Below are 25,710 nucleotides of genomic sequence, written 5' to 3' on the forward strand. Positions count from 1 at the left end.
TAGATTTAGCCAGTCTACCTGAAAAAGAATTCAAAACAAAAGTCATAACCATGCTGATGGACTTACAGAGAAATATGCAAGAACTAAGGAAGGAGAATTCAGAAATAAAACAAGCTCTGGAAGGACTTCAAAACAGAATGGACGAGATGCAAGAGACCATTAATGGACTAGAAAACAGAGAACAGGAACGCAGAGAAGCTGATGCAGAGAGAGATAAAAGGATCTCCAGGAATGAAAGAATTTTAAGAGAGCTGAGTGATCAATCTAAAAGGAATAATATAAGAATCATAGGCATTCCAGAAGAAATAGAGAGAGAAAAGGGGAGAGAAAATGTCTTTGAAGAAATAATTGCTGAAAATTTCCCCAAACTAGGGGAAGAAATGGCCTCTCAGACCACAGAGGTACACAGAACTCCCATGACAAGGGATCCAAGGAGGGCAACACCAAGACACATAATAATTAAAATGGCAAAGATCAAAGACAAGGACAAAGTATTACAAGCAGCCAGAGAGAAAAAAAAGGTTACCTACAAAGGAAAACCCATCAGGCTATCATCAGACTTCTCAACAGAAACCCTACAGGCCAGAAGAGAATGGCATGATATACTTAATGCAATGAAACAGAAGGGCCTCGAACCAAGACTACTGTATCCAGCACGAATATCATTTAAATATGAAGGAGGGATTAAACAATTCCCAGACAAGCAAAAGTTGAGGGAATTTGCCTCCCACAAACCACCTCTACAGGGCATCCTACAGGGACTGCTCTAGATGGGAGCACTCCTAAAAAGAGCACACAACAAAACACCCAACATATGAAGAAGGGAGGAGGAGGAATAAGAAGGGAGAGAAATAAAGAATCATCAGATTGTGTTTATAATAGCTCAACAAGCGAGTTAAGTTAGACAGTAAGACAGTAAAGAAGCTGACCCTAAACCTTTGGTAACCACAAACTTAAAGCCTGCAATGGCAATAAATTCATACCTTTCAATAATCACCCTAAATGTAAATGGACTGAATGCACCAATCAAAAGACACAGAGTAATAGAATGGATAAAAAAGCAAGATCCATCCATATGCTGCTTACAAGAGACTCACCTCAAACCCAAAGACGCGCACAGACTTAAAGTCAAGGGATGGAAAAAGATATTTCAAGCAAACAACAGAGAGAAGAAAGCAGGTGTTGCAATTCTGGTATCAGACAAAACAGACTTCAAAATAAAGAAAGTAACAAAAGACAAAGAAGGACATTACATAATGATAAAGGGCTCAGTCCATCAAGAGGATATAACCATTATAAATATATATGCACCCAATACAGGAGCACCAACATACCTGAAACAAATATTAACAGAACTAAAGGAGGAAATAGAATGCAATGCATTCATTCTAGGAGACTTCAACACACCACTCACTCCAAAGGACAGATCCACCAGACAGAAAATAAGTAAGGACACAGAGGCACTGAACAACACACTAGAACAGATGGACCTAATAGACATCTACCGAACTCTACATCCAAAAGCAACAGGATACACGTTCTTCTCAAGTGCACATGGAACATTCTCCAGAATAGACCACATACTAGGACACAAAAAGAGCCTCAGTAAATTCCAAAAGATTGAAATCCTACCAACCAACTTTTCAGACCACAAAGGCATTAAACTAGAAATAAACTGTTCAAAGAAAGCAAAAAGGCTCGCAAACACATGGAGGCTAAACAACACGCTCCTAAATAATCAATGGATCAATGACCAAATCAAAATGGAGATCCAGCAATATATGGAAACAAATGACAACAACAACACTAAGCCCCAACTTCTGTGGGACGCAGCAAAAGCAGTCTTAAGAGGAAAGTATATAGCACTCCAAGCATATTTAAAAAAGGAAGAGCAATCCCAAATGAACGGTCTAATGTCACAACTATCAAAATTGGAAAAAGAAGAACAAATGAGGCCTAAGGTCAGCAGAAGGAGGGACATAATAAAGATCAGAGAAGAAATAAATAAAATTGAGAAGAATAAAACAATAGCAAAAATCAATGAAACCAAGAGCTGGTTCTTCGAGAAAATAAACAAAATAGATAAGCCTCTAGCCAGACTTATTAAGAAGAAAAGAGAGTCAACACAAATCAACAGTATCAGAAATGAGAAAGGAAAAATCACAACAGATCCCGCAGAAATACAAAGAATTATTAGAGACTACTATGAAAACCTATATGCTAACAAGCTGGGAAACCTAGGAGAAATGGACAACTTCCTAGAAAAATACAACCTTCCAAGACTGACCCAAAAAGAAACAGAAAATCTAAACAGACCAATTACCAGCAACGAAATTGAAGCAGTAATCAAAAAACTACCAAAGAACAAAACCCCCAGGCCAGATGGATTTACCTCGGAATTTTATCAGACATACAGGGAAGACATAATACCCATTCTCCTTAAAGTTTTCCAAGAAATAGAAGAGGAGGGGATACTCCCAAACTCATTCTATGAAGCTAACATCACCCTAATACCAAAACCAGGCAAAGACACCACCAAAAAAGAAAACTACAGACCAATATCCCTGATGAACGTAGACGCAAAAATACTCAACAAAATTTTAGCAAACCGAATTCAAAAATACATCAAAACCATCGTACACCATGACCAAGTGGGATTCATCCCAGGGATGCAAGGATGGCACAACATTCGAAAGTCCATCAATATCATCCACCACATCAACAAAAAGAAAGACAAAAACCACATGATCATCTCCATAGATGCTGAAAAAGCATTTGACAAAGTTCAACATCCATTCATGATAAAAACTCTCAGCAAAATGGGAATCGAGGGCAAGTACCTCAACATAATAAAGGCCATCTATGAAAAACCCACAGCCAACATTATATTGAATAGCGAGAAGCTGAAAGCATTTCCGCTGAGATCGGGAACTAGACAGGGATGCCCACTCTCCCCACTGTTATTTAACATTGTACTAGAGGTCCTAGCCACGGCAATCAGACAAAACAAAAAAATACAAGGAATCCAGATTGGCAAAGAAGAAGTCAAACTGTCACTATTTGCAGATGACATGATACTGTACATAAAAAACCCTAAAGACTCCACCCCAGAACTACTAGAACTGATATCGGAATACAGCAAAGTTGCAGGATACAAAATCAACACACAGAAATCTGTGGCTTTCCTATATACCAACAATGAACCAACAGAAAGAGAAATCAGGAAAACAACTCCATTCACAATTGCATCAAAAAAAATAAAATACCTAGGAATAAACCTAACCAAAGAAGTGAAAGACTTATATTCTGAAAACTACAAGTCACTCTTAAAAGAAATTGAAGGGGACACTAACAGATGGAAACGCATCCCATGCTCATGGCTAGGAAGAATTAATATCGTCAAAATGGCCATCCTGCCCAAAGCAATATACAGATTTGATGCAATCCCTATGAAACTACCAGCAACATTCTTCAATGAACTGGAACAAATAATTCAAAAATTCATATGGAAACACCAAAGACCCCGAATAGCCAAAGCAATCCTGAGAAAGAAGAATAAAGTAGGGGGGATCTCACTCCCCAACTTCAAGCTCTATTATAAAGCCATAGTAATCAAGACAATTTGGTACTGGCACAAGAACAGAGCCACAGACCAATGGAACAGACTAGACAATCCAGACATTAACTCAGACATATATGGTCAATTAATATTTGATAAAGGAGCCATGGACATACAATGGCGAAATGACAGTCTCTTCAACAGGTGGTGCTGGCAAAACTGGACAGCTACATGTAGGAGAATGAAACTGGACCATCGTCTAACCCCATATACAAAAGTAAACTCAAAATGGATCAAAGACCTGAATGTAAGTCATGAAACCATTAAACTCTTGGAAGAAAACATAGGCGAAAACCTCTTAGACATAAACATGAGTGACCTCTTCTTGAACATATCTCCCCGGGCAAGGAAAACAACAGCAAAAATGAACAAGTGGGACTATATTAAGCTGAAAAGCTTCTGTACAGCAAAAGACACCATCAATAGAACAAAAAGGAACCCTACAGTATGGGAGAATATATTTGAAAATGACACATCCGATAAAGGCTTGACGTCCAGAATATATAAAGAGCTCACACGCCTCAACAAACAAAAAACAAATAACCCAATTAAAAAATGGGCAAAGGAAGTGAACAGACGGTTCTCCAAAAAAGAAATACAGATGGCCAACAGACACATGAAAAGATGCTCCACATCGCTAATTATCAGAGAAATACAAATTAAAACTACAATGAGGTATCACCTCACACCAGTAAGGATGGCTGCCATCCAAAAGACAAACAACAACAAATGTTGGCGAGGCTGTGGAGAAAGGGGAACCCTCCTACACTGCTGGTGGGAATGTAAACTCGTTCAACCATTGTGGAAAGCAGTATGGAGGTACATCAAAATGCTCAAAACAGACTTACCATTTGACCCAGGAATTGCACTCCTAGGAATTTACCCTAAGAATGCAGCAATCAAGTATGAGAAAGATCAGTGCACCCCTATGTTTATCGCAGCACTATTTACAATAGCCAAGAATTGGAAGCAACCTAAATGTCCATGGATAGATGAATGGATAAAGAAGAGGTGGTACATATACACAATGGAATACTACTCAGCCATAAGAAAAGGGCAAATCCAACCATTTGCAGCAACATGGATGGAGCTGGAGGGTATTTTGCTCAGTGAAACAAGCCAAGCAGAGAAAGAGAAATACCAAATGATTTCACTCATCTGTGGAATATAAGAACAAAGGAAAAACTGAAGGAACAAAACAGCAGCAGAATCACAGAACTCAAGAATGGACTAACAGGTACCAAAGGGAAAGGGACTGGGGAGGATGGGTGGGTAGGGAGGGATAAGGGGGGGAGAAGTAGGGGGGTATTAAGATTAGCATCCATAGCGGGGTGGGAGAAAGGGGAGGGCTGTACAACACAGAGAAGACAAGTAGTGATTCTACAACAGGTTGCTACGCTGATGGACAGTGACTGTAAAGGAGTATATAGGGCAGACCTGGTATAGGGGAGAACCTAGTAAACAAAGTATTCGTCATGTAAGTGTAGATTAATGATTAAAAAAAAAATGCAGTTCCTATGTGGTGACCTCTAATGAGTTCTACACAATGATATAAAGGACATATAAAAGTGTAGGCAAAGGGTCTGTTTGTGTTTATACAGAGGATCAAAGCCTAATTTGGCTACCCCGAAAATGAACTAAGATACGATATGAAAAAGTACTTCCAACATCAGCACTCTCTGGAAGACTCATGCCAGAAGATGATCATCAAAAAACCCCAACAAAGATCCATGCACTGCTACAGCTGTAGATGCACTCATCCCACCAGTTCCTGGACTTGCCATGGGAATGAGGAAGGAGATATCTAAGCTGGCCTGTGCATGCAGTAAAACAAAAATTGGACTGGATCTATACTGTTGGAACTCAACCAAGAATTAGGAGAAGTGCAAATTGTAGCACTCCAAAATCTTACAACCACAGACTATTTATCGTTAAAAGAACATATGGGATATGAACAGTCCCCAGGAATGGGGTGTTCTAGTTTATCTGAATTCTCTCAGACTGTTTAAGTTCAGTCGGACAATATCCACCATATCATAGATAAGTTTTCACAAATGCCTAAGGTGCCTAACTGGTTTTCTTGGTTTCACTGGAGATGGCTGGTAATTACAGGTATGCTTTGGTTAGGTAACTATATTCCTATTATGTTAATGTGTGTGCACAATTTAATTAGTCGTTTAAAACCTATCCATGCTGAAGTTACTCTACAAGAAGATATGTCAAAGAAATAATCCATCTTCCCAGGTTTTCTTCTGCCTGCTACTTCTGTAGCTTTTCTTCTTCCTACCTAATCACAACCTTTAAATAGAACTCATGCCACATGTCGAATTTACCGAGTATCATAATTCTTCCAAGTGGTAAAGACACCTCAAGACAAATGCTGGGCATAGAAGCCACAGGGCATAAATATGCAAAGAAGTAAAAAGCTAACCTTTTCAAACGATAAGGCTTCTCTCTCACTTACCAACTTCACATTTCCCTGTATGGCCCCGGAAGATGACTGGTTAGCCAGAGACGGGTAAGATTCCTCAAGGGAGGAACAACCTAAGACAGGCACAGTCGCAGGGGGGCCATCAGGTGAGAAATTGGGGAGCAGCAGAGGTGAGGCTTAGAACCTCACCCCCCCTGTTATGAGAGAAATCTTCTGCATACATGGATGTTTTATTGCCCTTGTCTAGCTTGGATTAACACATAGTCTACAGGCACACACCTGATCATCTACATTTGCTCTCTTACAACACTAAACTCTGTTTTCTACCTTTATCTCGTATCTACCTACCACTTCAGCATTTTATTAAAAATAATAATAATAGAGAAATGTGGTATCCACATATAAATCAGGTTTAAAAATCAAATGAATATTCATATTTGAACTGACTGTGTATAGTTCATAAGGCATTAACAAAACCGAAAGCTTCTGTGATGACTGCCCTTGCACTGTTCACCATGTAACTTATTCACTATGTAAGAATTTGTACTCCATGTAAGAACTTGTTCGTTATGCATCAGAAGATTGGAGACTGACGAAAATTGGGCTTGGGGTGGATTAATGATTGTGCATTGAGTATTGACCCCCCTATACAGAGATTTGTTGTGGTTAACAACTATTTGATCAATAAATATGAGAGATGCCCTCACAATATATATATATATATATATATATATATATATATATATATATATATATATATATATATATATAACACACTTCCAATTGTAAAATAAATAAGTAACCGGGATGTAATGTATAGCATAAGGAATATAGTCAAGATATTGTAACAACTTGGTATGGTGATACCTGGTACCTAGAAATATCATGTATATAAATGTTGAGTCGCTGTGTTGTACACCTGAAACTAATGTAATGCAATGCTGTTGTCAACTACCCTTCAATAAAAAAAAAAAAAAAAAAAAAAAAGAATTTGAAGTTAATGAATCAAGAATCAAAATTGCATTGGACTTCTCAATTGCAGCCCTGGAAACTGAAGAAAATGAAACCATGATTTCAGAATTCTCAAGGGAAATAACTTGAACCTGGAATTCTATACGCAGACAGTTGTAAAAGTAGAATAAAGATACTTTGAGAAGTGTAAGGCACAAAAAGTGTCTATTTCATATATCCTCTAACAGCACAGTGCTAGAGAATGGGAGAAAGGGAGCAAATCAGTCAAGAAGATGTGGGAAATAAGCCAAAGGACCCAACACAAGAGACTGTAAGAATCCCCAGGATGATGAGTTTCCAGGATGAAAGTTGTGCACAGGGCGAGCAGCAGTGGTCTATTTAGGAGCAAATCAGAAGGTTCTGCAAAGATGTTTCCAAGAAGAGGGTATTGATAATATACCTGCTTTATTGGAAGAAATGAGAGGGTTTGCCAATTGTGGAAGAGTTTAGGAGGAGTAATTTTAGGAATAAATCTAAATGAAGGTAAGGTTGTAACTATAGTGAGGAAAAAAAAGCTCACAAAAGGGAAGTGTTCAGTTTGTACTGTGTGGCTCATTTGTACATAGTATTTACTGAATCATAACTGTAAATAGAACTGTCTTGGGATTGAGGGGATAGAAGTGTGTATGTTTATGCAGTAGAGTTTCAGGGAAGAACTACTTTATCAGCTTCCATAGTGTGAAGTCAGTAGATAACACTAACACTTAAATAAATCAGGAAATAAGAGTATAAGAATGTCATTTAGAGACCTGGAGGTAAATGCCAAAATAAACAGTGAAAGAGTTGAAAATAGTTGTTCCTTGGGAATTGGAAAGGGGGCCAAGGGTAGAGAAACTTGCTTTTCTTAATATGTCTTATAGAATTGTCTGTATATAAGAGTAAGTTTGATTAAAAAAATAAGCCAGACACAGTATACAGACATATGCATATATAAAATAAAACATGTGAAAGATGTATGATGGATTCATATTCTCTTCCCAATCACTAGGAAGAAATTTTCACAGATTTGTCATATATTCTCAAGTGTAACTCATTTTTTACTCCCTCTTAACTCTTCTCTACCCTTGAATAAATAGACTTTTTATAACTTCCGTAGCTGCCTTCATTTTTCTAACTGGGTCCCTACAAAGGAATTTTCTTTAAATATAATGGTGCATGAAATGGTGAGTGGCAATATTCAGAATGGAGTCACACAGACTAACTGTCCAAACTCCCCTTTCTCTTCTTCAGAGCACAGAGCAGTCATGGAAGCTGCATTTGTGTATGGGACCACATACCAATTTGTCTTAACCACAGAAACTGCCCTTTTGGAAAGTGTTGGGTATGTATAAGAGGCTTACTGTCAACAATTCAAGGTCACTTATTTTACATTACTTATTCACCATTCCCATCATAACTTTCATAGCATGGATTAGTTGAGAGGAATCTTAAGAGATGTGAGCATATAAATGACACCTGAAATTCCCTCTATTACTGTCCTCTACTGTTCTGCAGTCTGAAAATGCATTTGATTATACAGAACTGATGTAAGACTAAGGTGAACGAAGACAGTACAAATAAGCCACAAGATGTGATCCCCTAATCGGGCAGGTGTATCTTAAGAGTTGATCTTCCTCAGTGGTCAAATAGGTGATAAAATAACAGCTTTCATAATTAAGCTCCAGCAATTTTTTCTGAGCTCTGTAAGTTGCTTTGTCAGAATAATCTTATATATATTGAAACACAGTTTTTGAGCAGAATGTTTTAAATGTTCATTTTTGTTGTCTAGTTTCTAGCTTACAATTTTAGGTAGAGGCCTTTTGACTTCTGGTGAACAGCCTAGGGTTGAAGCTTTTTTTTCCCTTTAGTATTTACAGACACAAGAAATAACCAGTGCTCTTTAAAGACTTTAAATTTGGCTTCAAAATGTTGTTCAGGAAAATTACTCCAAAGCAAGGCAAAATAGTGATTGTGTGACCTTTTTATACCAAGCAAGAGTTTTTAATGAAGCCTCCTACTGACCTATAAGGAAACAGTGACAATTTGATATACCACACACAATAAATTAAGTCCCAGACATTTTATAACTCTCTAAATTTAAAGGTTTAGTGCACAAAAAAACTGACAAAGTGAAATGATTTTTGGTGGGGAGAGTGGGTAGACAGAGAATAAAGTTCCTGCCAAGATAACTTGTTTTTATTGCTCTGTATAATATGAACCAGCATTTGTTTTTCCATTAATCTCTTCTTATTGAACTGTCATTTTGCTAGTTCCCTCATTAACAAGTTAAATAAAACTTTGATGCATGTGTACTATTTGTATAAGAATTAATGTTTTTCACAATCTGAGACTTACACTGACAGTACCATAAAGTTTTCCCATAAGCAGCCACTGAATCTCAAGATACAGTAAGTGGTAGTTTAGCCACTACTCTGCCACTCCCAGTGTAGAGTGCCATCTCCCTGTCCTGGAATGGGAAGCCTGTTGTTCTCCATACCGTGGTGGTTCTGTGTTAGCCCCACAGTTTCTCTAAGGGTTAACCCTTTGTACTTTCTCTTGTTTTACCACCTTCTTTGTTTTTCAGGTAGTAAATAATTGCTTAACATTGACATGCTCCATAGTGACAAGCTTAAAATATAGAGGGGTGGTTATTTATTGCCAAGGTTCATGTTCTATCATTCATTTACCTTATAAATCCTGATCAGCTATATGTATATGTTTCATCTATGACTGAACATGGGCACGTTCTGTAACAGTTTTTGCTTTTTCCCATTTTAAAAATAACAATTAAAAATGTACAATTATTCTGTTTTTCATATACTTTTGAGTATATGATGTATTCATGGATAATGATGGTGAGGAGTCATACCTGCAGCTGATATGATAGGGAAGGACTGTGGATTCTGAGTACAGTCATCTTATGACATCACTTCTGGGTGAAGTAGTTGGCTAGACTTTGGGTTGTCCCCTAATGGAGGAGAGGCAAATGCATTTTTTCTTTCATTTGTTTATTCATTCATTCAACAAATATTCATTGAATGTCTTCTATGTGCTAGGCATCTCTGGTTGCTGGGGCAGTAGCACTAGATAAGTCTAGCATATTTTTACATAATGTTGGACCTGAGTATGTTTGAAAGTACATGTCATTTAGGGAGGGAGTATATGGCGGTACAGGAGGCAGGATGCCATAGAGACACCAGTGCTTTCTGCTGCCTCCCCATATTCCTTTATTAATGAATCTACAGTTTAGTTGTTTTTACTAAATACAGCTCCTTTAGTCTAAGCCCCTTGAACGTTTGAATCACCTTATTCATCTTAGTTTTTGTATTTAGCACAGGACCTAACCACAGTAGGCATTAAATAATCTTTGCATGATCATTTCTTTAGTCACTGAATCTATTAGAAATTACTTTGTAATAAAATTTGAAGTCAGTGAACTTAAAACTTACTTTAAGCACATATCAAGAATTAAAATAACATTTAAAAATAAAAGTTTGCAGCATTTTGCCAAACCCTATTAATGCCATATGGAGATTTTTAAAAATGCTATTTTAATTTTGGCAAACCTTACCCATTATAAGTTTATCTTTGGGTTCCATATTGAAGAGAATGCCAAAACTCAAATAAGCCGTATTTGCTGAGTTTTGTAATATTTCAGATACAAACTCACTAACTCCCACAAACTGTCACATGGTTTCTATCTTAAGGCATGTTTTGGCTGAAGTTTATTCAAAACAGATTTGGGTTTAAATTAAACCTAGAAAATTTGTGTTATGAAGCTTTATTTAGCATAGTTCTAGAAAAGCAACTATATTTGAAGATAATCTCATTGTCCTCAAGTTGACAGTTTTTCATTCTAAAAAAAAATTGTGTGGACCTGCCTGTAACCTAATTTAGAAGCTACCATATGATAGTTCATGAAAAACATTGCTTATGCAACTCAAAAATTGCTTATATCCTCTTTTTTACTTAGGTCTGTTATTTTATTATACTGTTTTAGGCTTTTACAAAAACAGTAATTCAAGATCATGAAAGTTAAGACAAAGATGTGTTGTTATGTTTTTTTGGATGGTCGAAGTACAACACTGAACTTCAAGTGTGTCTCCCTAATTTTTAATTTGTAGCATTGAGGATATAGAACATGCACATCTCTACTTTTTCCATTGTAAACCAGTCTTGGACTTGACCCATCAATGTAGAAAAACTCTAATGGAACATCCATTGACTACTCTGAACATTCATCGATTTATTAAGACAATGGAAGCACCTCTGCTGGTATGTGCCTTATTTTAATAGATAAAGTTTATTAAGTTTTGATTCACAGATACACATTTTACTTAGATGAGCTATATATCTTTTCCCTTTTCCTTGGACATATTTTCTTTTTATTTAGGGGAATTTAGAAGTATTTAGGAATAGTTTCTTATTAAAGGTAGGATAGAAGATAAACTATTCATAAAATGGTATTTTAATGCTTTGAAGTATTATATTGAAATCCAAATACAGCCTTGTGTAAACAGAAATATTCTATGTTAGTCATATGAATTGTGACCACTCTGAGATCACAAAGACCACATCCTGGCTAAGAAAAAGATCTCTTCTGTGGATGTTTTGATCATTGCTTTAAAAGTTAGTAAATATTGGAGCTATAGGATTCCTGATGCCTCACTTTCCTTAATGTTAGCCTGGGAGCATTTTAAAGTGACTCAGTAGGTGGTGGTGATCAGTAGACTTTGTCTCTGAAAATTTAAAGGGTTGTCCTGAGCATGTGTAAAACCTTCAGTAGGCCTTCAGGATGTCCTTTATTAGTTAAAAAAAAAAATCAGTGCATGTGTGTTATAAATAAGCCAAACTGTGCAGCAAAGTATAAAGAAAATATTTTTTTAGAGCCACCTATCCTCTCAATCAGAAATGAACTTTTAGGCGACCATCACCAGTCATCTCTGCATCCACATAGATACATTTAGAGAGAGGGATGGATGGATTAATAGATACATCATATTGCATGTGCCACTTTATAGTAAGGAATGTTGTAGTATTTGAATTTAATAGAAGAAAAAGAAACTGATGTGAAACTATTGGGATTATGGAACTTTAGTCTGGATTCATTTATCTTGAAATGGTGGGCAATCACAGCTGCAGAATTCAATCTTATGGTACATATCCAGCAACTCAGCCTTTTCTTGTAATGTCATCACTGAATGTAGATGATGAGATCTTAGACTTCACACTGATTTCAAAGTCTTATGGCATGAGGTTTAGCAGTCTTGGAGATAAGTGTAATTTGCATGTTGGGTGTGTGAATTACTGTAACCAGAGGACAGACTACTGACTACAGTTCGCATCCCTCCCTCTTTCAAAATACACTCACTTTTCTCTCCAAGACCCTCAAAGCCTCATCCCATCAGACTTTAATTTTTCCAGTGATGGCAATAACAGTATTGTCCAACCCATAAGCTCTTCTTACCATGTGACCTTATCACTGCACCAATCCAGTGGTGGAGTCTCTGTCCCTTTTCCTTGACTTGGTTGGACCTTTGTGACTGCCTTCACCAATAGAATAAAGCTTGAAGTGATAAGTGACTTCTGAGGCTATATGTCACAAAAGTGCCATGCACTTCTGCCTTGCTCTCTTAGGTTGTACATTTTTGAAACCCAGCTACCTTGCAATGAGAAGAGAAAAGCCCCTGAGAAGAATTGAGGCCCCTAGCCTACAACCCTGGCTGAGCTCCTACTAGTCAGGACTAGCTAGCTAGGTGGTGAATAAGTCATCTTTAAAATGAAATTTTTATCTTCTAGTTAAAGCCATGTGGATCAGAGATGAACTTGCAGATATGTGAACAAAGTAAATGATTCTTGTTATTTTAAGCCATCAGGTTTTGGAGTGCTTTGCTACATACAGTCATAGGTGCTCGGAACATATCTTTCAAGTAATCTCAGCTGTTACTATGGCATTAACTAGACTTTCAAATATGAATTTTCAGGTCAGATGCTTCTTGGAGTTCTTAACCCATATATCTAACTACTAATTGATGTACCTCTCATATATCTGAGTACTAATTAGATGTACCTCTCCTTCAGCTCAACTTGTCCAACATCAGTGGGTTGTCCTTCTCTACCATCTGTTCTTTCTCTATTATCTTGGTTATTTTACTATCTAGTCATTTGTGGCAGAAACATGGGAAACCATTCTCAGTTCCTACATTTCCCTGTATCTAATTTCACGTCTTAAATATCTGTTGAATCCTTCATTCTAACAGTCAGTGCTTTCATGTAGGTTTTCTCCATCTCTCAAATGTACTGTTACAGTAATGGCAACTAATCTGGTCCCTTTCCCCTATTTTCACTCCCTTTAAGTTCATACTTGCTATTGTTGGCAGACCTGTGTTTTTTAGACACATATGTATGATATGTTACAATAGTTCTCACAATTCCTAAATGGCTTTGGTTTATTTTCAGTATAAAATAGTTTGAATATTCAGAGGATATTCATGGTTTTTAATGCTTTGGTCCTTTGTCAAATCTCCAGCCTTACTGTTTGGCCCTCCCTTTCACTTTTTAATGCTGAATTTTTCTAGTTCTCCAAATACCCAAAGAAGAAACCAGGCTTTTCTACTCCTTCCAGCAATTACATCTGTTCAGGTTTTGGCATAACCCTGTTTCATGTGGTTATAGCACTGAGGTCCCCACTCACTTACTCGCTGTTCACTGGCACTGCTCTTGGTTCCTACCGGCTGTTTTCAGGGCCTAGCCACATGGTCCTCAAAAAATCGTACTGGTCTCTTTCAAAGCTACCAGGACATCCTCACTCCACTGTGCTACAACAGCCTTATGTGCTGTAATCTAGTCAAGAGAATGGCCATCCACCCACACTCAAGGGAATGGGATTGATCAGTCAAGACTTTTACACCAGGAATCTTGGGGGCTGTTTTAGGTAAATATAGATTTCTGTCTGGAAACTTCTTGGATTAAAAAATTCTTCAATATTGTGCAAGAATGCATCTTCCTGTGTACCTGCTTTTACCCACTACTTGGTTATTCAGTGGGCTCTCTCAGCCTGGCACCTCACGATCCTTCAGTTGTGGGGACACTTGTGTTTATTTCAGTGATGATTTCTTCACTCTCCTTCCAGACTCCTTTTGGATGTTGGACCTCCTGAACTAGTCCTTCAGTTATATTATCTCTTCTCTCCTATTTTCCATTTATCTTTTGCTGTACTTTCTGGCTGGTTTACTCAACTTAGTTTTTCATTTCTTTATGGATGCAGTATCTTCCCATCTTCTCTTTGATCAATGGTATTCTGAGCCTTTCTTCCTGAATAGTCTGTTTCCTCCACGTTATTTGTTTTTGTTTGTTCTGGTCTCTTTCATGTTAGAGGCTTTCCTCAGATGTATGTCTGCTACTCCTTGGATATCTGTTCATGATTCAGAATATCAAAATAAAAATGCTGATTAGGAATTCTGAGAATGTAGATGAGGCTTGTTAATGTAAGCTCTGTAGGGTGATCAGACCTGAGCTGGTTTTTGGTGAATCCAATGTCAGTAGCTTTAGGCTCTTCTTTGGGGTTACTCAAGGTCCTCAAAAAAGGATTTTCCAGTCTTCTGGATTACAGATGTCTGGCTGCTGGCATTGTGGGAACCGAGTGGGGAGGCTTGTCAGCATTCCGTTACTTAATCCCTCTGATTTTGGCATGGTATTCACACTCTCAGCTTTCCTGAAGATCCCGCCGGGTTTCTTCCTGGTGTGAGGGATGGTCAGTTGCCTGAGGTCATGGAGGTGCCAGGGTGGGGGATCCAGGATAGGACTCCTTCTCCACAGCTTTATGGATTCCTAATTGTTTCAGAGCCTTCATGCCGCATTCACCCCCCTCCCCCCCTGCTGCACTCCAGTATTTCTCACCTAGTTCAGTGATACCAGACACTGAAAATTCCTAAGCAGTTTTAGGGTTCTGCAATTAAAATTGAATTGTTTCTTAGTTTTCCCTCTCATGGCTTATGGTTTTGGTTTGTAGATGTTCCTAAGTCAGTTATTATTCTGTTCTACAGTGTCCAAAACTTTGCTGCCTTCTTTCTTTCCTTTTTTTCTTCACATACGTATATTTAGCTCTTTTAAAGAATCTTACTGCTGTAGTTTTCCTGAGATTTCTAGGAGTGAAATTAGATGTCTATAGTCATCTGCTGTCTTGACTCACATGTACTTCATTGTTCTGTAATGTTATTTATGGTTAAATTCTTATGAAAAATTTTATTCCTTAGTTATCTATTCTATTTAATTTGAAAGATCTCTCTCTTTAGCAGCACCACACTGTTTTATTTACTGTTTTTTGTTTGTTTATTATATGCTTGCTTATTCCTTATGGTTGTAATTTTATGTTTAACTCCTTATGAAACTAGTTAGTTTTATAGTGTTTAAACTATAGGGGTACATTGGGAACACTAAATTTGGGAAATTAAGAGACCATTTCTGTTAATGTTGGATTTATTTCCCAGGCTAGTTTTTTTAGTCATTACTTTATTAATAAGAATTAGCAGGGTTTACATCCAAATGTTGGAACATTATTATCACACAGTAAAGATACTTTGTTCTCTTTTTAAATGAAGACTGAAGTTGCTGAAGATCCTCAGCAAGTTTCAACTGTTCATCTCCAACTAGGATTACCACTGGTTTTTATTGTTAGTCAACAAGCTACATATGAAGCTGATAGAAGAACTGCAGAATGGGTTGCTTGGCGTCTTCTGGGGAAAGCAGGAGTTCTACTCTTGCTAAGGTATCTTAAACATTAAATATTCACTATTTTAGCAAAAAAAATCTTTTTCTCATTTTAAAATATGGTAATCTGTTCCTTGTAAACTCAAATCTCTTAATAGATTCTAATTAGTATAGTTAGAACCAATTGCTGAGCTAAAGGCTGTACATTAATTATTAGCTTGATTAAAATTTAGACCTTTAAACTTTGCTGAACGAAGATGCAGTTGAAGGTGGACATTACAAAAGCTGGTGTGTATTTATATGTAAAATTTCTCAGACTCATGAAATTGTAATATTTTTCCATAAACAGTTTTTCGTATAAGAATTTATAGTTCTGTTTTAGATTGACATCCTGGGGATGACTATTATTCTTCAGATTAGCAACATAAAAACATTTATTTCCATTTTGACAAAGGGACTCTTTGGAAGTGGACAATCTTCAGCATGCTAATGTGATCTTCAAAAGAGCAGAAGAGGTTAGTCATTTTATGTATTGATTTATAATGTCTGCTTATTTAAAGAAAGTTAATACATGTGATCCTGAAGTACCATAACTACAGAAAAAAATTCTGTGAAATGCCACTATTCAAAGATAATTGCTGTTAACATTTTGGTGTGTGTGTGTTTTTTCCCATTTATCAATCTGTCTTCCCATATTTATATAATCTATTTATATATTTTAATAAAGAAAATTAGGATCTTGCTACATATTCTGTTTTTCACCTGAAATTATATTTAATTACTTGCTATTGTGCTGTGGCTCCTGCCTTTGTATACTCTTTCGAACATCACTGATTCTTTCTTTTGGCTAAATTTTTGGAAGTGAAATTTGTCAAAGGAAATAGGAATTTTTAAGGCACATTGTCAAATTGCCTTCCAGAAAGTTTTACTTTGACCAGCAGGGTTTGGAATTCCTTGTTTCTCATACATCTTTGCCCATACTGAACATTACCATCTTTAAAAAAATCACTTTTCTACAGAGAAAAAAAGTTCCTGTATTTGCATGTCTTTGATTACTAGTGAGGTTGAACTTCTTTTAAAGGTTTATTGTCCACTTATATTTCCTTTGTAAATTTCTGTTGATGTCCCTCTTTTTCTTATATTTTTATTAGTTATTAAGAACACTTTAATTCTGAGCATCTTCAAAACATTATATAAATGTGCTAAAAAATTAATATGTTTTGAACTGCCACACAGTTTAAACTTAAATTCTTTTGCCTAAGTCTATGGCAGGAGTATGAGCTTAAGAGTTAGAAGATTTGGGTTTTCTTCCTTTTAGTTTTGGGAACAGATAAATGAATTAACTTCTTCAAGCTCAGTTTTCTATATTTGTGAAAGAGTCATAAAATCTCCCCTTCTAACTTTCAAGAAATTTTATAAGACCAAATAAAAAATACTCTGGAAACTCCAATATTTAAATGTGTATAGTATGGGGCTACTGTTCTCTGCTTTTGGCTAGGTAATGGAAAGGATACATTCTGAAGCTATTTTTTGCTAGTAAATAAAGATTCTGAAATAAGAAATTACAGTGTTTGTTACTGGGAAATAGGTTTTATAGAAGAATTAAAGTTCATGCTGGTTTCCCAGTATGATGTCTTAAATTGTTAATGTATAATAAAAGTAACTTTGTATGGTGTGAGGTAAGATAGGTTACATATTAGGTTGCTTTCTATCTCTGCAATGATGTTTTCTGCAAAGGATAAAATTGTCTTTTCTGTGAGTCTCTTTATTGAAGTCAATGCAAATCTTTTTTTACATCCTCATCAGGGCAATAATGTTGGTCTTGGGATTGTATAATTATCCTTTCCCTCTCCTTTATCAGGCAAAGGATTTAAGGTTCCCTAAAGTACTAATACTGGTTGTTCAGGTAATACTGTATTCTCATATGACTACATTACAAGCTCTATAATGTATGTATAGTAAGAGTTGTAAAACATTTCTGTTAGTGTTGCATTAGTGCTCAGATGTTTTTTTCCCCTATGACAGTGATGAGCAATATAGTGTGAAGAGTTTATGCAGTAGAATCTTACTGTCTTGTTCAAATCCTGCTTTGTAACTCTGGGCAAATTACCAGACTTCTTTGTCTCTATTTCTTTTTTCCATTGTAAAGTGGGTATAATAATATCTACTTTTAAGAGTTACTAGGTTAGTATATTAAAAGAAATAATGTACAGTGCTTACTTAGCACAGGGCCCAACATATTGTAAGTGCTCAATATTAGCTAATATTCATTCATTTCGTCAGTCAGTATTTGTTATGTACCTGCTTTGTTTCACTCCTAGGCTCTGAGGAGATAGCAGTGAACAAAACCAAGTTTTTGGTCTCATGGAGCTAATGTAATAGTGGCAGGAGACTGATACAAAACAGGTATAGTTAGAATGTTAGATGGCATTAAGGGCAATGGAAAAAATCAAGTTAAAGAGAAAAGATAGTCATGGAGGATCTTGCTGATAGGTGACAATAAAGTGAAGGTATCCACCTGTGGATATGTAGGGAGAGAGTGTTCTAGGCAGAGAGAACACAAGTGCAGAGGCTCTGAGGAGAGGAGCAGGCATTTGTATATTAGCATGATACTATCATGGGGAATAGTGTTCAGACCTAGCATTTTTCATAGCATGTAAGTTCCTAAAAGCCATTTTTATTCCTTTCTTCAACATTTTATTATAGAATCAAACATACTGAAAAATGGAAAGAAACATAAAATGAACAACCATATACCTACTACCTAGATTGAACAATTAACATTTTACCATATTTGCTTCATCTATAATTTTTTCTGAAACATTATTAAGAATGTTACAGATATCATGACATTTTCCCCATAAATATTAGCATGAATCTCTAAAAGCTACTGTTTTTCTCCTATATGTAATCACACTTAACAAAATTAACAGTAATTTCTTAATGTTATAGCCTAATATCATAGCCAGTTCATACTCAACTTTTCTCATCTTAAAATGATTTTCTATAGCTGGTTTTTGGAACTAATATCCAGGTAAGGATTATGAATTGTTTCTATATTCTGGATTTTTCCATTTCCTTTTGCTGTTTTTTACCTTGTTCCTTTGTTCCCTTATATTTTCTAAAAACTGGAAGTTAGATTTAAGGTTGCTTAGTTCCATTAAACAGTTTGGGTAAGAATACTTCAATAATGCTCGCCTCTTTATATTTCATCTGGAAGTACATGTCTGTTTTTCTCAGTTAATGATGCCACATTTGATCACTGAATTAAGATGAAGACAGCTAATTCTCTCCATCATAGGTGCATTTCCCATTTCTAATTCGCAAATAAACCACAAGAGGCACCACTGTCACCCACCAGAATGGCTAAAATTTTTAAAAGTAACAATGCTGTTTTCAAGAATGTGGACTTAATAAGAATTTTTGTATACTGCTAGTAGGAGTGAAGATTAGTACAGTGAAAATTGGAAAAGCTGAAGCTACATATATCACATGAACCAGCAATTCTATTCTTAGGTATTGCCCAACAGAAATGCATATACATGTGCACCAAGAGCTACAATAACGTTCATAGCAGTTACAGATCCCAAGCTGGAAATAACACATATCCATGATCAGTGGAATGGATAAACATATACATATGTACACATATATATACTAGTATATTCATATAGTGAATACATCATTGAAAAAGAATTAACTGCACTTATATGTAACAACATGGATATACCTCACAAACTGTTGAACAAAAGAAGCAGTCACAAAAAGAGTATACAAACTGAATAATTTCATTATGTAAATACAAACACTGACAAAACTTATACATGGTGACGAAAGTCAGAAGAGTGGTTACCTTTGAGGGAGGGTAATGATGGGGAGGCAAGAAGATGGCCTGTGAGTGGCTGGTAATGGTCTGTATCTTAATGTGTGTGGTGATTATGTAAGTGTATCCACTTTATAAAAAATCTTGAAGCTATACACTTACAATTTTTGTTCCTTTCTCTGAATGTTATACTTCAGTAGAGTTTACTATAATAATTTCTATGTATATTTTGAACAAATTTAGATTTTGATTCCTCTACCTTCTAACTCCCAAAAACTGTTTGCATATAATATTTGAAAAATGAAGATATATGATATCAAAGAACAAAATACACTTAGAGTTATTTTATAGCTTTATTTTAATGGATAGCCAGGGGTAATTTACTAAAATAATCTAGTGGCCTAAAATTTTTAAAAATGTGATAGTTGGGGATTAGGGAAGGAAATTGTTAATGGAATAATCTCAATGGAATAGATTTGGTAGTTTTAAAATACCTGGGGACTGATAGTAGTTTTATGTTTACAGCTAAACAGGCAATTGAACTTTTTAGTGGAATTATTTTAGGTGCAATATTATTTTGAATATTTCTGTGTAATACCAAAATTATTTTGATTGGCCCTGTTTGCAATAAAATTGCATTTATTTCCATTTGATATTGAGGTAGGGCTTGCTGTTACATGTGAAATGTTTCAGACTTTAGTGTAATGAAATTGTGACAAACAGGTGAGACTTTCAGATCTCCTTTTTTGCCATCTTTTTCAGTAATGCACACTATTTTAATATAAAGTATGTTTTGGATCCTTTTCATCAGGACTGTCAAGTTAATTTCCTTTTTTAAAAATTTAATTTGAAAATTAAAGTTCAAAGATGTAGTTTCATTTTTGTACCAAACAAGTAAGACATTTATATTAAAATGCTTTGTTATATTTTAGTTATGTTTTTTTGAAATTAACATATTTCTAGGGAGTACCAGTGGAATTTTTGGTGTTACATGATATTGACTTAATAATATCCCACGTGGAAAATAACATGCACATTGAGGACATGCGAGAAGATGAAGATGGTGACATGGAAGGCCCAGATTTGGGTAATGTGTTTGGTGATGCTCACTACCCGCCCCCTCACCCCATAGATTCTGCCCAGCACCCATAAGGTCAGTGAAATTTCAATGAATTAACTTTTCTATAGAATACATTCACATTCAAGACTGTGAAGAAGCCTGAAGAAATTTATTTCGAATCACATTTTATCAAGTTGATTTGGTGGCAAGATATAAGAGTGCTGTATTTTGTTTAGTGTGATACTTTCATTGTTAATGTCAGGCTTCTAAGCTTTCCACATATGTGCCTTTATCCTTCAAATCAGTTCTTCCAGCCCTGCTGGTTCTACTCTATGTTTAAAAATGACCCAGGAGCCAGAACATGATATTTCATTTTTATTATTCCGATTAGGAAATTAAGTTCTAATAAATGCTATTTTATTTGTAGTTGTAAATAAATCTGATTGTTAACAATATAAGGAGTAAATTTCAATAACATGTTAAAACTTCTTTTTAGCATATTTTCTTATTGCTTACATTTTTGAAGTATTCTGTAGTTTCCAAGGCTGTTCCCTCACATTATTTACTTTGATTGTTATCCTCTGAGTTACCTGGTGTCACCTTCATTTTATAGATGAAGAATCTACATTTTAGCAGAATTAAATGGTCTACCCAAGGTCACACAAGTGGCATGGAATCTAGACTAAGAACTTAAACATTCTGACTTGAAATCTTTTTTATGATCATTATTGTTCCTAATGCTTCTTTCATATTAATCTTATACTGCAATTGCTTCTTTACTTTTCTTTCCTCTCCACTCTTCTATAATATGTCTAAGGCAGGGATTATGTCTTGGTCATTTTTGTTTTGCATTTTGAAAACACTTGACTGTTTTAGGTATCATGTGTTCTGTGCTCTTCCTACTTAATTCCTGTCATGGTTCATGTATTCCAACTTTCAGTGTTGGGGGAGTTGCCCGTGTCAACTTTTTAAGATTCGTTTCCTCAGTTTTGGTTGCCTGTTTCAAAGTTTCCTTATTGCCATGTCTCCTGTATTGCTTCTCCCTTCTTTGGCATTAGTTTGCCCTCTGCTGCTACCTTCTCTTTCTTCTGACTCTACCTGTCTTCTCGCCATCCTAGTTCTAGTATTCCTTTTACAGCTTTGCCTTTTGCTTTTTGTTTTGTTGGAAGTTTTTTCTTTCCTTCTCCACTTTTTGTCTGTAATCCATATTGGCCCATAATATTATACGATGTCATGCCCATATACGTACCCTTCCCACCTGTTTCATTTCCATTTACACAGAAAATTAGATGGGGATTAGGAAAGACTTTACCACATAAGAGTGGAAGACACAGCAAAATGTCCTTGGAAGGAAATGGGCCCAAGATGAATCAGAATAAAATGGACTGAGTTTTTACCAAAGGGAAATACAACAAAAAATTAAAACATGTATGGCTTAAAAGAGAGTGTATATGTATTGGTGAGTAGGTGAAAGGTAGAGCTGAGGAGTGAGGATAGCTTTATTAAGAGAGAATAGAAATGAGGGAAAGGAGGTGTTGCAACACTTCAATGAAGTATGGATTGGGAAGTAAAGGACTGGAAGGATGAAAATAAGTGAATAAGAAGTAAAAAAGTACAGAAATTAAGAAAATTGGCTTTATTAATTTTGGTATTGAGAGCATAATTTTTTACCATCATGGAATGAAATATCTAAAAGTTCCTTTAAGTTAATGTAGTTCAATGCTTACGTTTCACAGATTTGAACACAGGCTTAGAGAGTTACATGATTTGACTAGAGTCACAGCTGAAAATTGCTGAGATATACTGAAATTCAGATCTAGTGTCTTATTTTATAGAATTAAAAATCATATGGAAAAAGTACTTTTCTGAATATATTATCTCTCTCAACTTCCTTCCTTTCTTTTTACTGTGTTACTAGAGAATTACAAATTTACAATAAAGTAGACAGGATAATAGAACACTTCTCCTGGTCTCCTTTACCTGGTCTCACCTAGCCACCATCAACCCATGGCTATCCTCTTCCAATCACTCTCCACTCCACTTCTAACAGAATATTTACAAATTCAAAATGTGTTTTTTACCACATACATGGATGGATGGATGGGTGGATAAATGAATAGGTGGGTGGGTCAGTCTGTCTAAGTTAATGATATATTTATTGGAAACAAAATAGTAATATTCAGACAGATTTAAATAATGCTCCTGCACTTAACTAAAACTTCACAGTCTGAGTTAGGAGGCATCTCAGAGATGCCTAAGATAGGAAACCAGGCAATTGGGAAGTTTCTAAATAGCATGCTTTTTTTTTTTCAATTCAAAAGTCTTTATAAAGTACCAAATTTTCATATGCTTGCCTGGGAAAAGTGTAGATATTTATATGTATACATTTATATATACATTAATTTTTTTTCAAACATTTTAGATATTCAAGATGATGAAGTGGCAGAAACTGTTTACAGAGACAGGAAGAGACAGTTACCTTTGGAACTCATAGTGGAACTAACAGAAGAAACATTTAATGTGACAGTAATGGCTTCTGACAGCATAGTGCTTTTCTATGCTGGTTGTGAGTATGAGCTGTATTACATACTAGGACATTTAAAGTAGACAAATTTTATTTTTGCATTCTGTATATTGCACATTACAAAATGCTTGCACATGTTCCAGGTAGACTGCACATATTGAAAAATTTACTTCTAGAAAACTGATTCTGGGGTTGTAAGCTGATGATATATATATATATATATATATATATCTGACTTAGAAATGGAAGGTTAATGATTAAACTAGATGTTCAGCTTATTAATTTAGAAAAATTACTGTGATTCACGCTAATGATTTTAATATGTTCATGGTTCTTTTAAATTTAGAGGAAGTATATTGCTTTTGTCTTCCAATAAATAGCCCTTCCGCTATATTCCTTGCAGTATGAATGCAGAAAATTAGTTGCATTTTTTTCCCTCTTAAATGTTTGGATGATATTGAGGAGAATAATTCTTAATAAGAAATAACAATTTTGGGAAACCCCATAAATCTATGTGTTTGTTATGTATATGTATGGATGCCTTGAAAACATGTATGTTGTAACATCTGTTGAATTTCTTTATTTTAATGTAGGGCAAGCAGTATCCATGGCATTTCTGCAATCCTATATCGATTTGGCAATTAAATTGAAAGGTAATTGTGCTGTGGTATGCGTGCTTATTTTCCTTATTCTGAGCTGTAGCTGTTTGTAAAACTGTCACGCTAAAGATGAACAAAACCATGTAAAATTTCAGGTTATTATGTTTGTGTCTCCAAGGTTAAGTTAATGGACCGTGAGTTTAAAAAATGCTCAGAAGCATTCATTTTGGTTGTCTTCACAGAATTGTCTTTAGTGGAAAGTAGAGAGCCTGTGTATTAAGTACTTGTGGCTACACAGTCCAGTAATCTTTTTGACTGATACCAGTCATTAAGCAAACATCTGTTGAGTGCTTGCTTACTCTATGCCAGTTACTATTAAACATTATAAAGTAAATAATAAATACTATTAAATAAGAATTGGACAGATAAGACCATCTCACAGTCTATTCAAAGACCTAGGATCTCAGAGTTCTTGAAGCTATGTAGTTAGCTCCTCATGGACTGAGATATTTCCTAATAGGCAGGATCTTTTTATTTTAACTGTTCTATGAAGTATGATCCAGTGATAGTCAAATAAGAATCCAAGCAATGGACTTTAACTCAAAATTCTATGCTGCCACCCCAGCAAAGACATAGGGAAAAATAGGGAGGCCTGTTAGTAAGAGAGATTTAATGATGGATTAGGATAATGTTCAAATTCAAATGTAATCATTTGAATAAGACAAACCATTTCAGCCTTCATATCTGTAATATGATTTCCTCCTCCTGTTTTTCTTGTAAGTAGAAGCTATTATAGTTAAATAGGCTTATTCTTGGCTACTCCAGGAATGTATCCACCTTAGTTTTTTGGGGTGTTAGCTTATGGGCTCTTTCATTCTTTAGTAAACTTATGGGTAGGTAGTGTGCCTATACCTACCTCACTGAACTTGGCATATTAGAATATCTGGTTTTTAAATAATTATTGAATAAATAGAAAAGCTAATGCAGTAAAGTTTCATAAATTTTGCTTTATTTAGTGGAAAACATTCACTAGTGTACAACTTATTTATATATTGGGAACTTTCGTGAACTCAAGAAACTGATTCCAGAAAATCAACCCTAAATGTAATATATTCCATAGTAATAAAAACATTAGCGATTAAAAAAATAATTTTTGAACCATTTCTCTTCCATTATTTCCCCCATCCTTCGATCCAGCTGTAATTATTTCATTACCCAAGTGAAGAGATGATTAGTCTGTGTATCCTGTGATCCCTAACCCTTTTTGTAAAGTGAATGCTGTTTGCTTTCAGATTCTGCTTTGTAATTGCAGTCTGTGGATCCATTTAAGTTCCCTCTTTTAGGTTCTCTAACCTCATTGGCAAATAAGAAGAAGAAAGGAAAAGGTGGGGGGAGGGGGCTCAAAAGGGGGTGGATATAAGCCATAATTAAAAAACAATTGGATAATATCCCTGAATAATAGAATTATTATTACCCCTCCCCTCCAGCTCTTTTGGTTAGATACAAAATGAAAATGGAAAAAGATTCCCTTATTTTCTTCTCTATTAATGACCAAATAAAGAGACTGTATGATTCTTCAATACAAGAACTCCATGTTCTGTGTGTTTGTAGACTAAAAAAGCAGATAACCAAACCAAGAGTTGATTTACTTTTTCATTTATTATGTTCTTTGTGAGTAATAGTCCTTTTAGTAGATACCAGATAAATGAACTGTTTTGGAAGTTCAGGGTGCTTAATGCAGGAATATACTTAATGCATAGTATAGGTAGCCATAGTGTTTCATACTAACTTAATAGTGTTTCATAATAACTTTGTAAATTAGAAAAGTATTGTAATACTTGGGGCATCTAGTCCTATAAACTTTCACATTCATTTCTTGAGAAAAAAACACTTTTTATCCTAGTCCAAGACAAGAATATTTTACAGTCAGTCACAAGGTGGCAGTAAACATCAAG

General features: G+C 35.6%; 1 protein-coding gene across 6 annotated transcripts in view; it reads left to right on the forward strand.

Moving 5' to 3' along the window:
• TXNDC16 (thioredoxin domain containing 16) overlaps window positions 1–25,710 on the forward strand; it is a 106,052-nt gene that overhangs the window by 56,395 nt on the left and 23,947 nt on the right. For all 6 annotated transcript variants that reach the window (XM_057488462.1, XM_057488460.1, XM_036917931.2 and 3 more), the window contains 7 exons: window positions 8,292–8,382; window positions 11,165–11,315; window positions 15,641–15,807; window positions 16,204–16,264; window positions 20,536–20,659; window positions 23,055–23,198; window positions 23,750–23,809. In XM_057488462.1, the coding sequence (XP_057344445.1) occupies window positions 8,292–8,382; window positions 11,165–11,315; window positions 15,641–15,807; window positions 16,204–16,264; window positions 20,536–20,659; window positions 23,055–23,198; window positions 23,750–23,809 (798 nt within the window). The remainder of the gene's footprint in view (window positions 1–8,291; window positions 8,383–11,164; window positions 11,316–15,640; window positions 15,808–16,203; window positions 16,265–20,535; window positions 20,660–23,054; window positions 23,199–23,749; window positions 23,810–25,710) is intronic.

Source organism: Manis pentadactyla, chromosome 11 (assembly GCF_030020395.1).
Source record: "Manis pentadactyla isolate mManPen7 chromosome 11, mManPen7.hap1, whole genome shotgun sequence".
NCBI lineage: Eukaryota > Metazoa > Chordata > Mammalia > Pholidota > Manidae > Manis > Manis pentadactyla.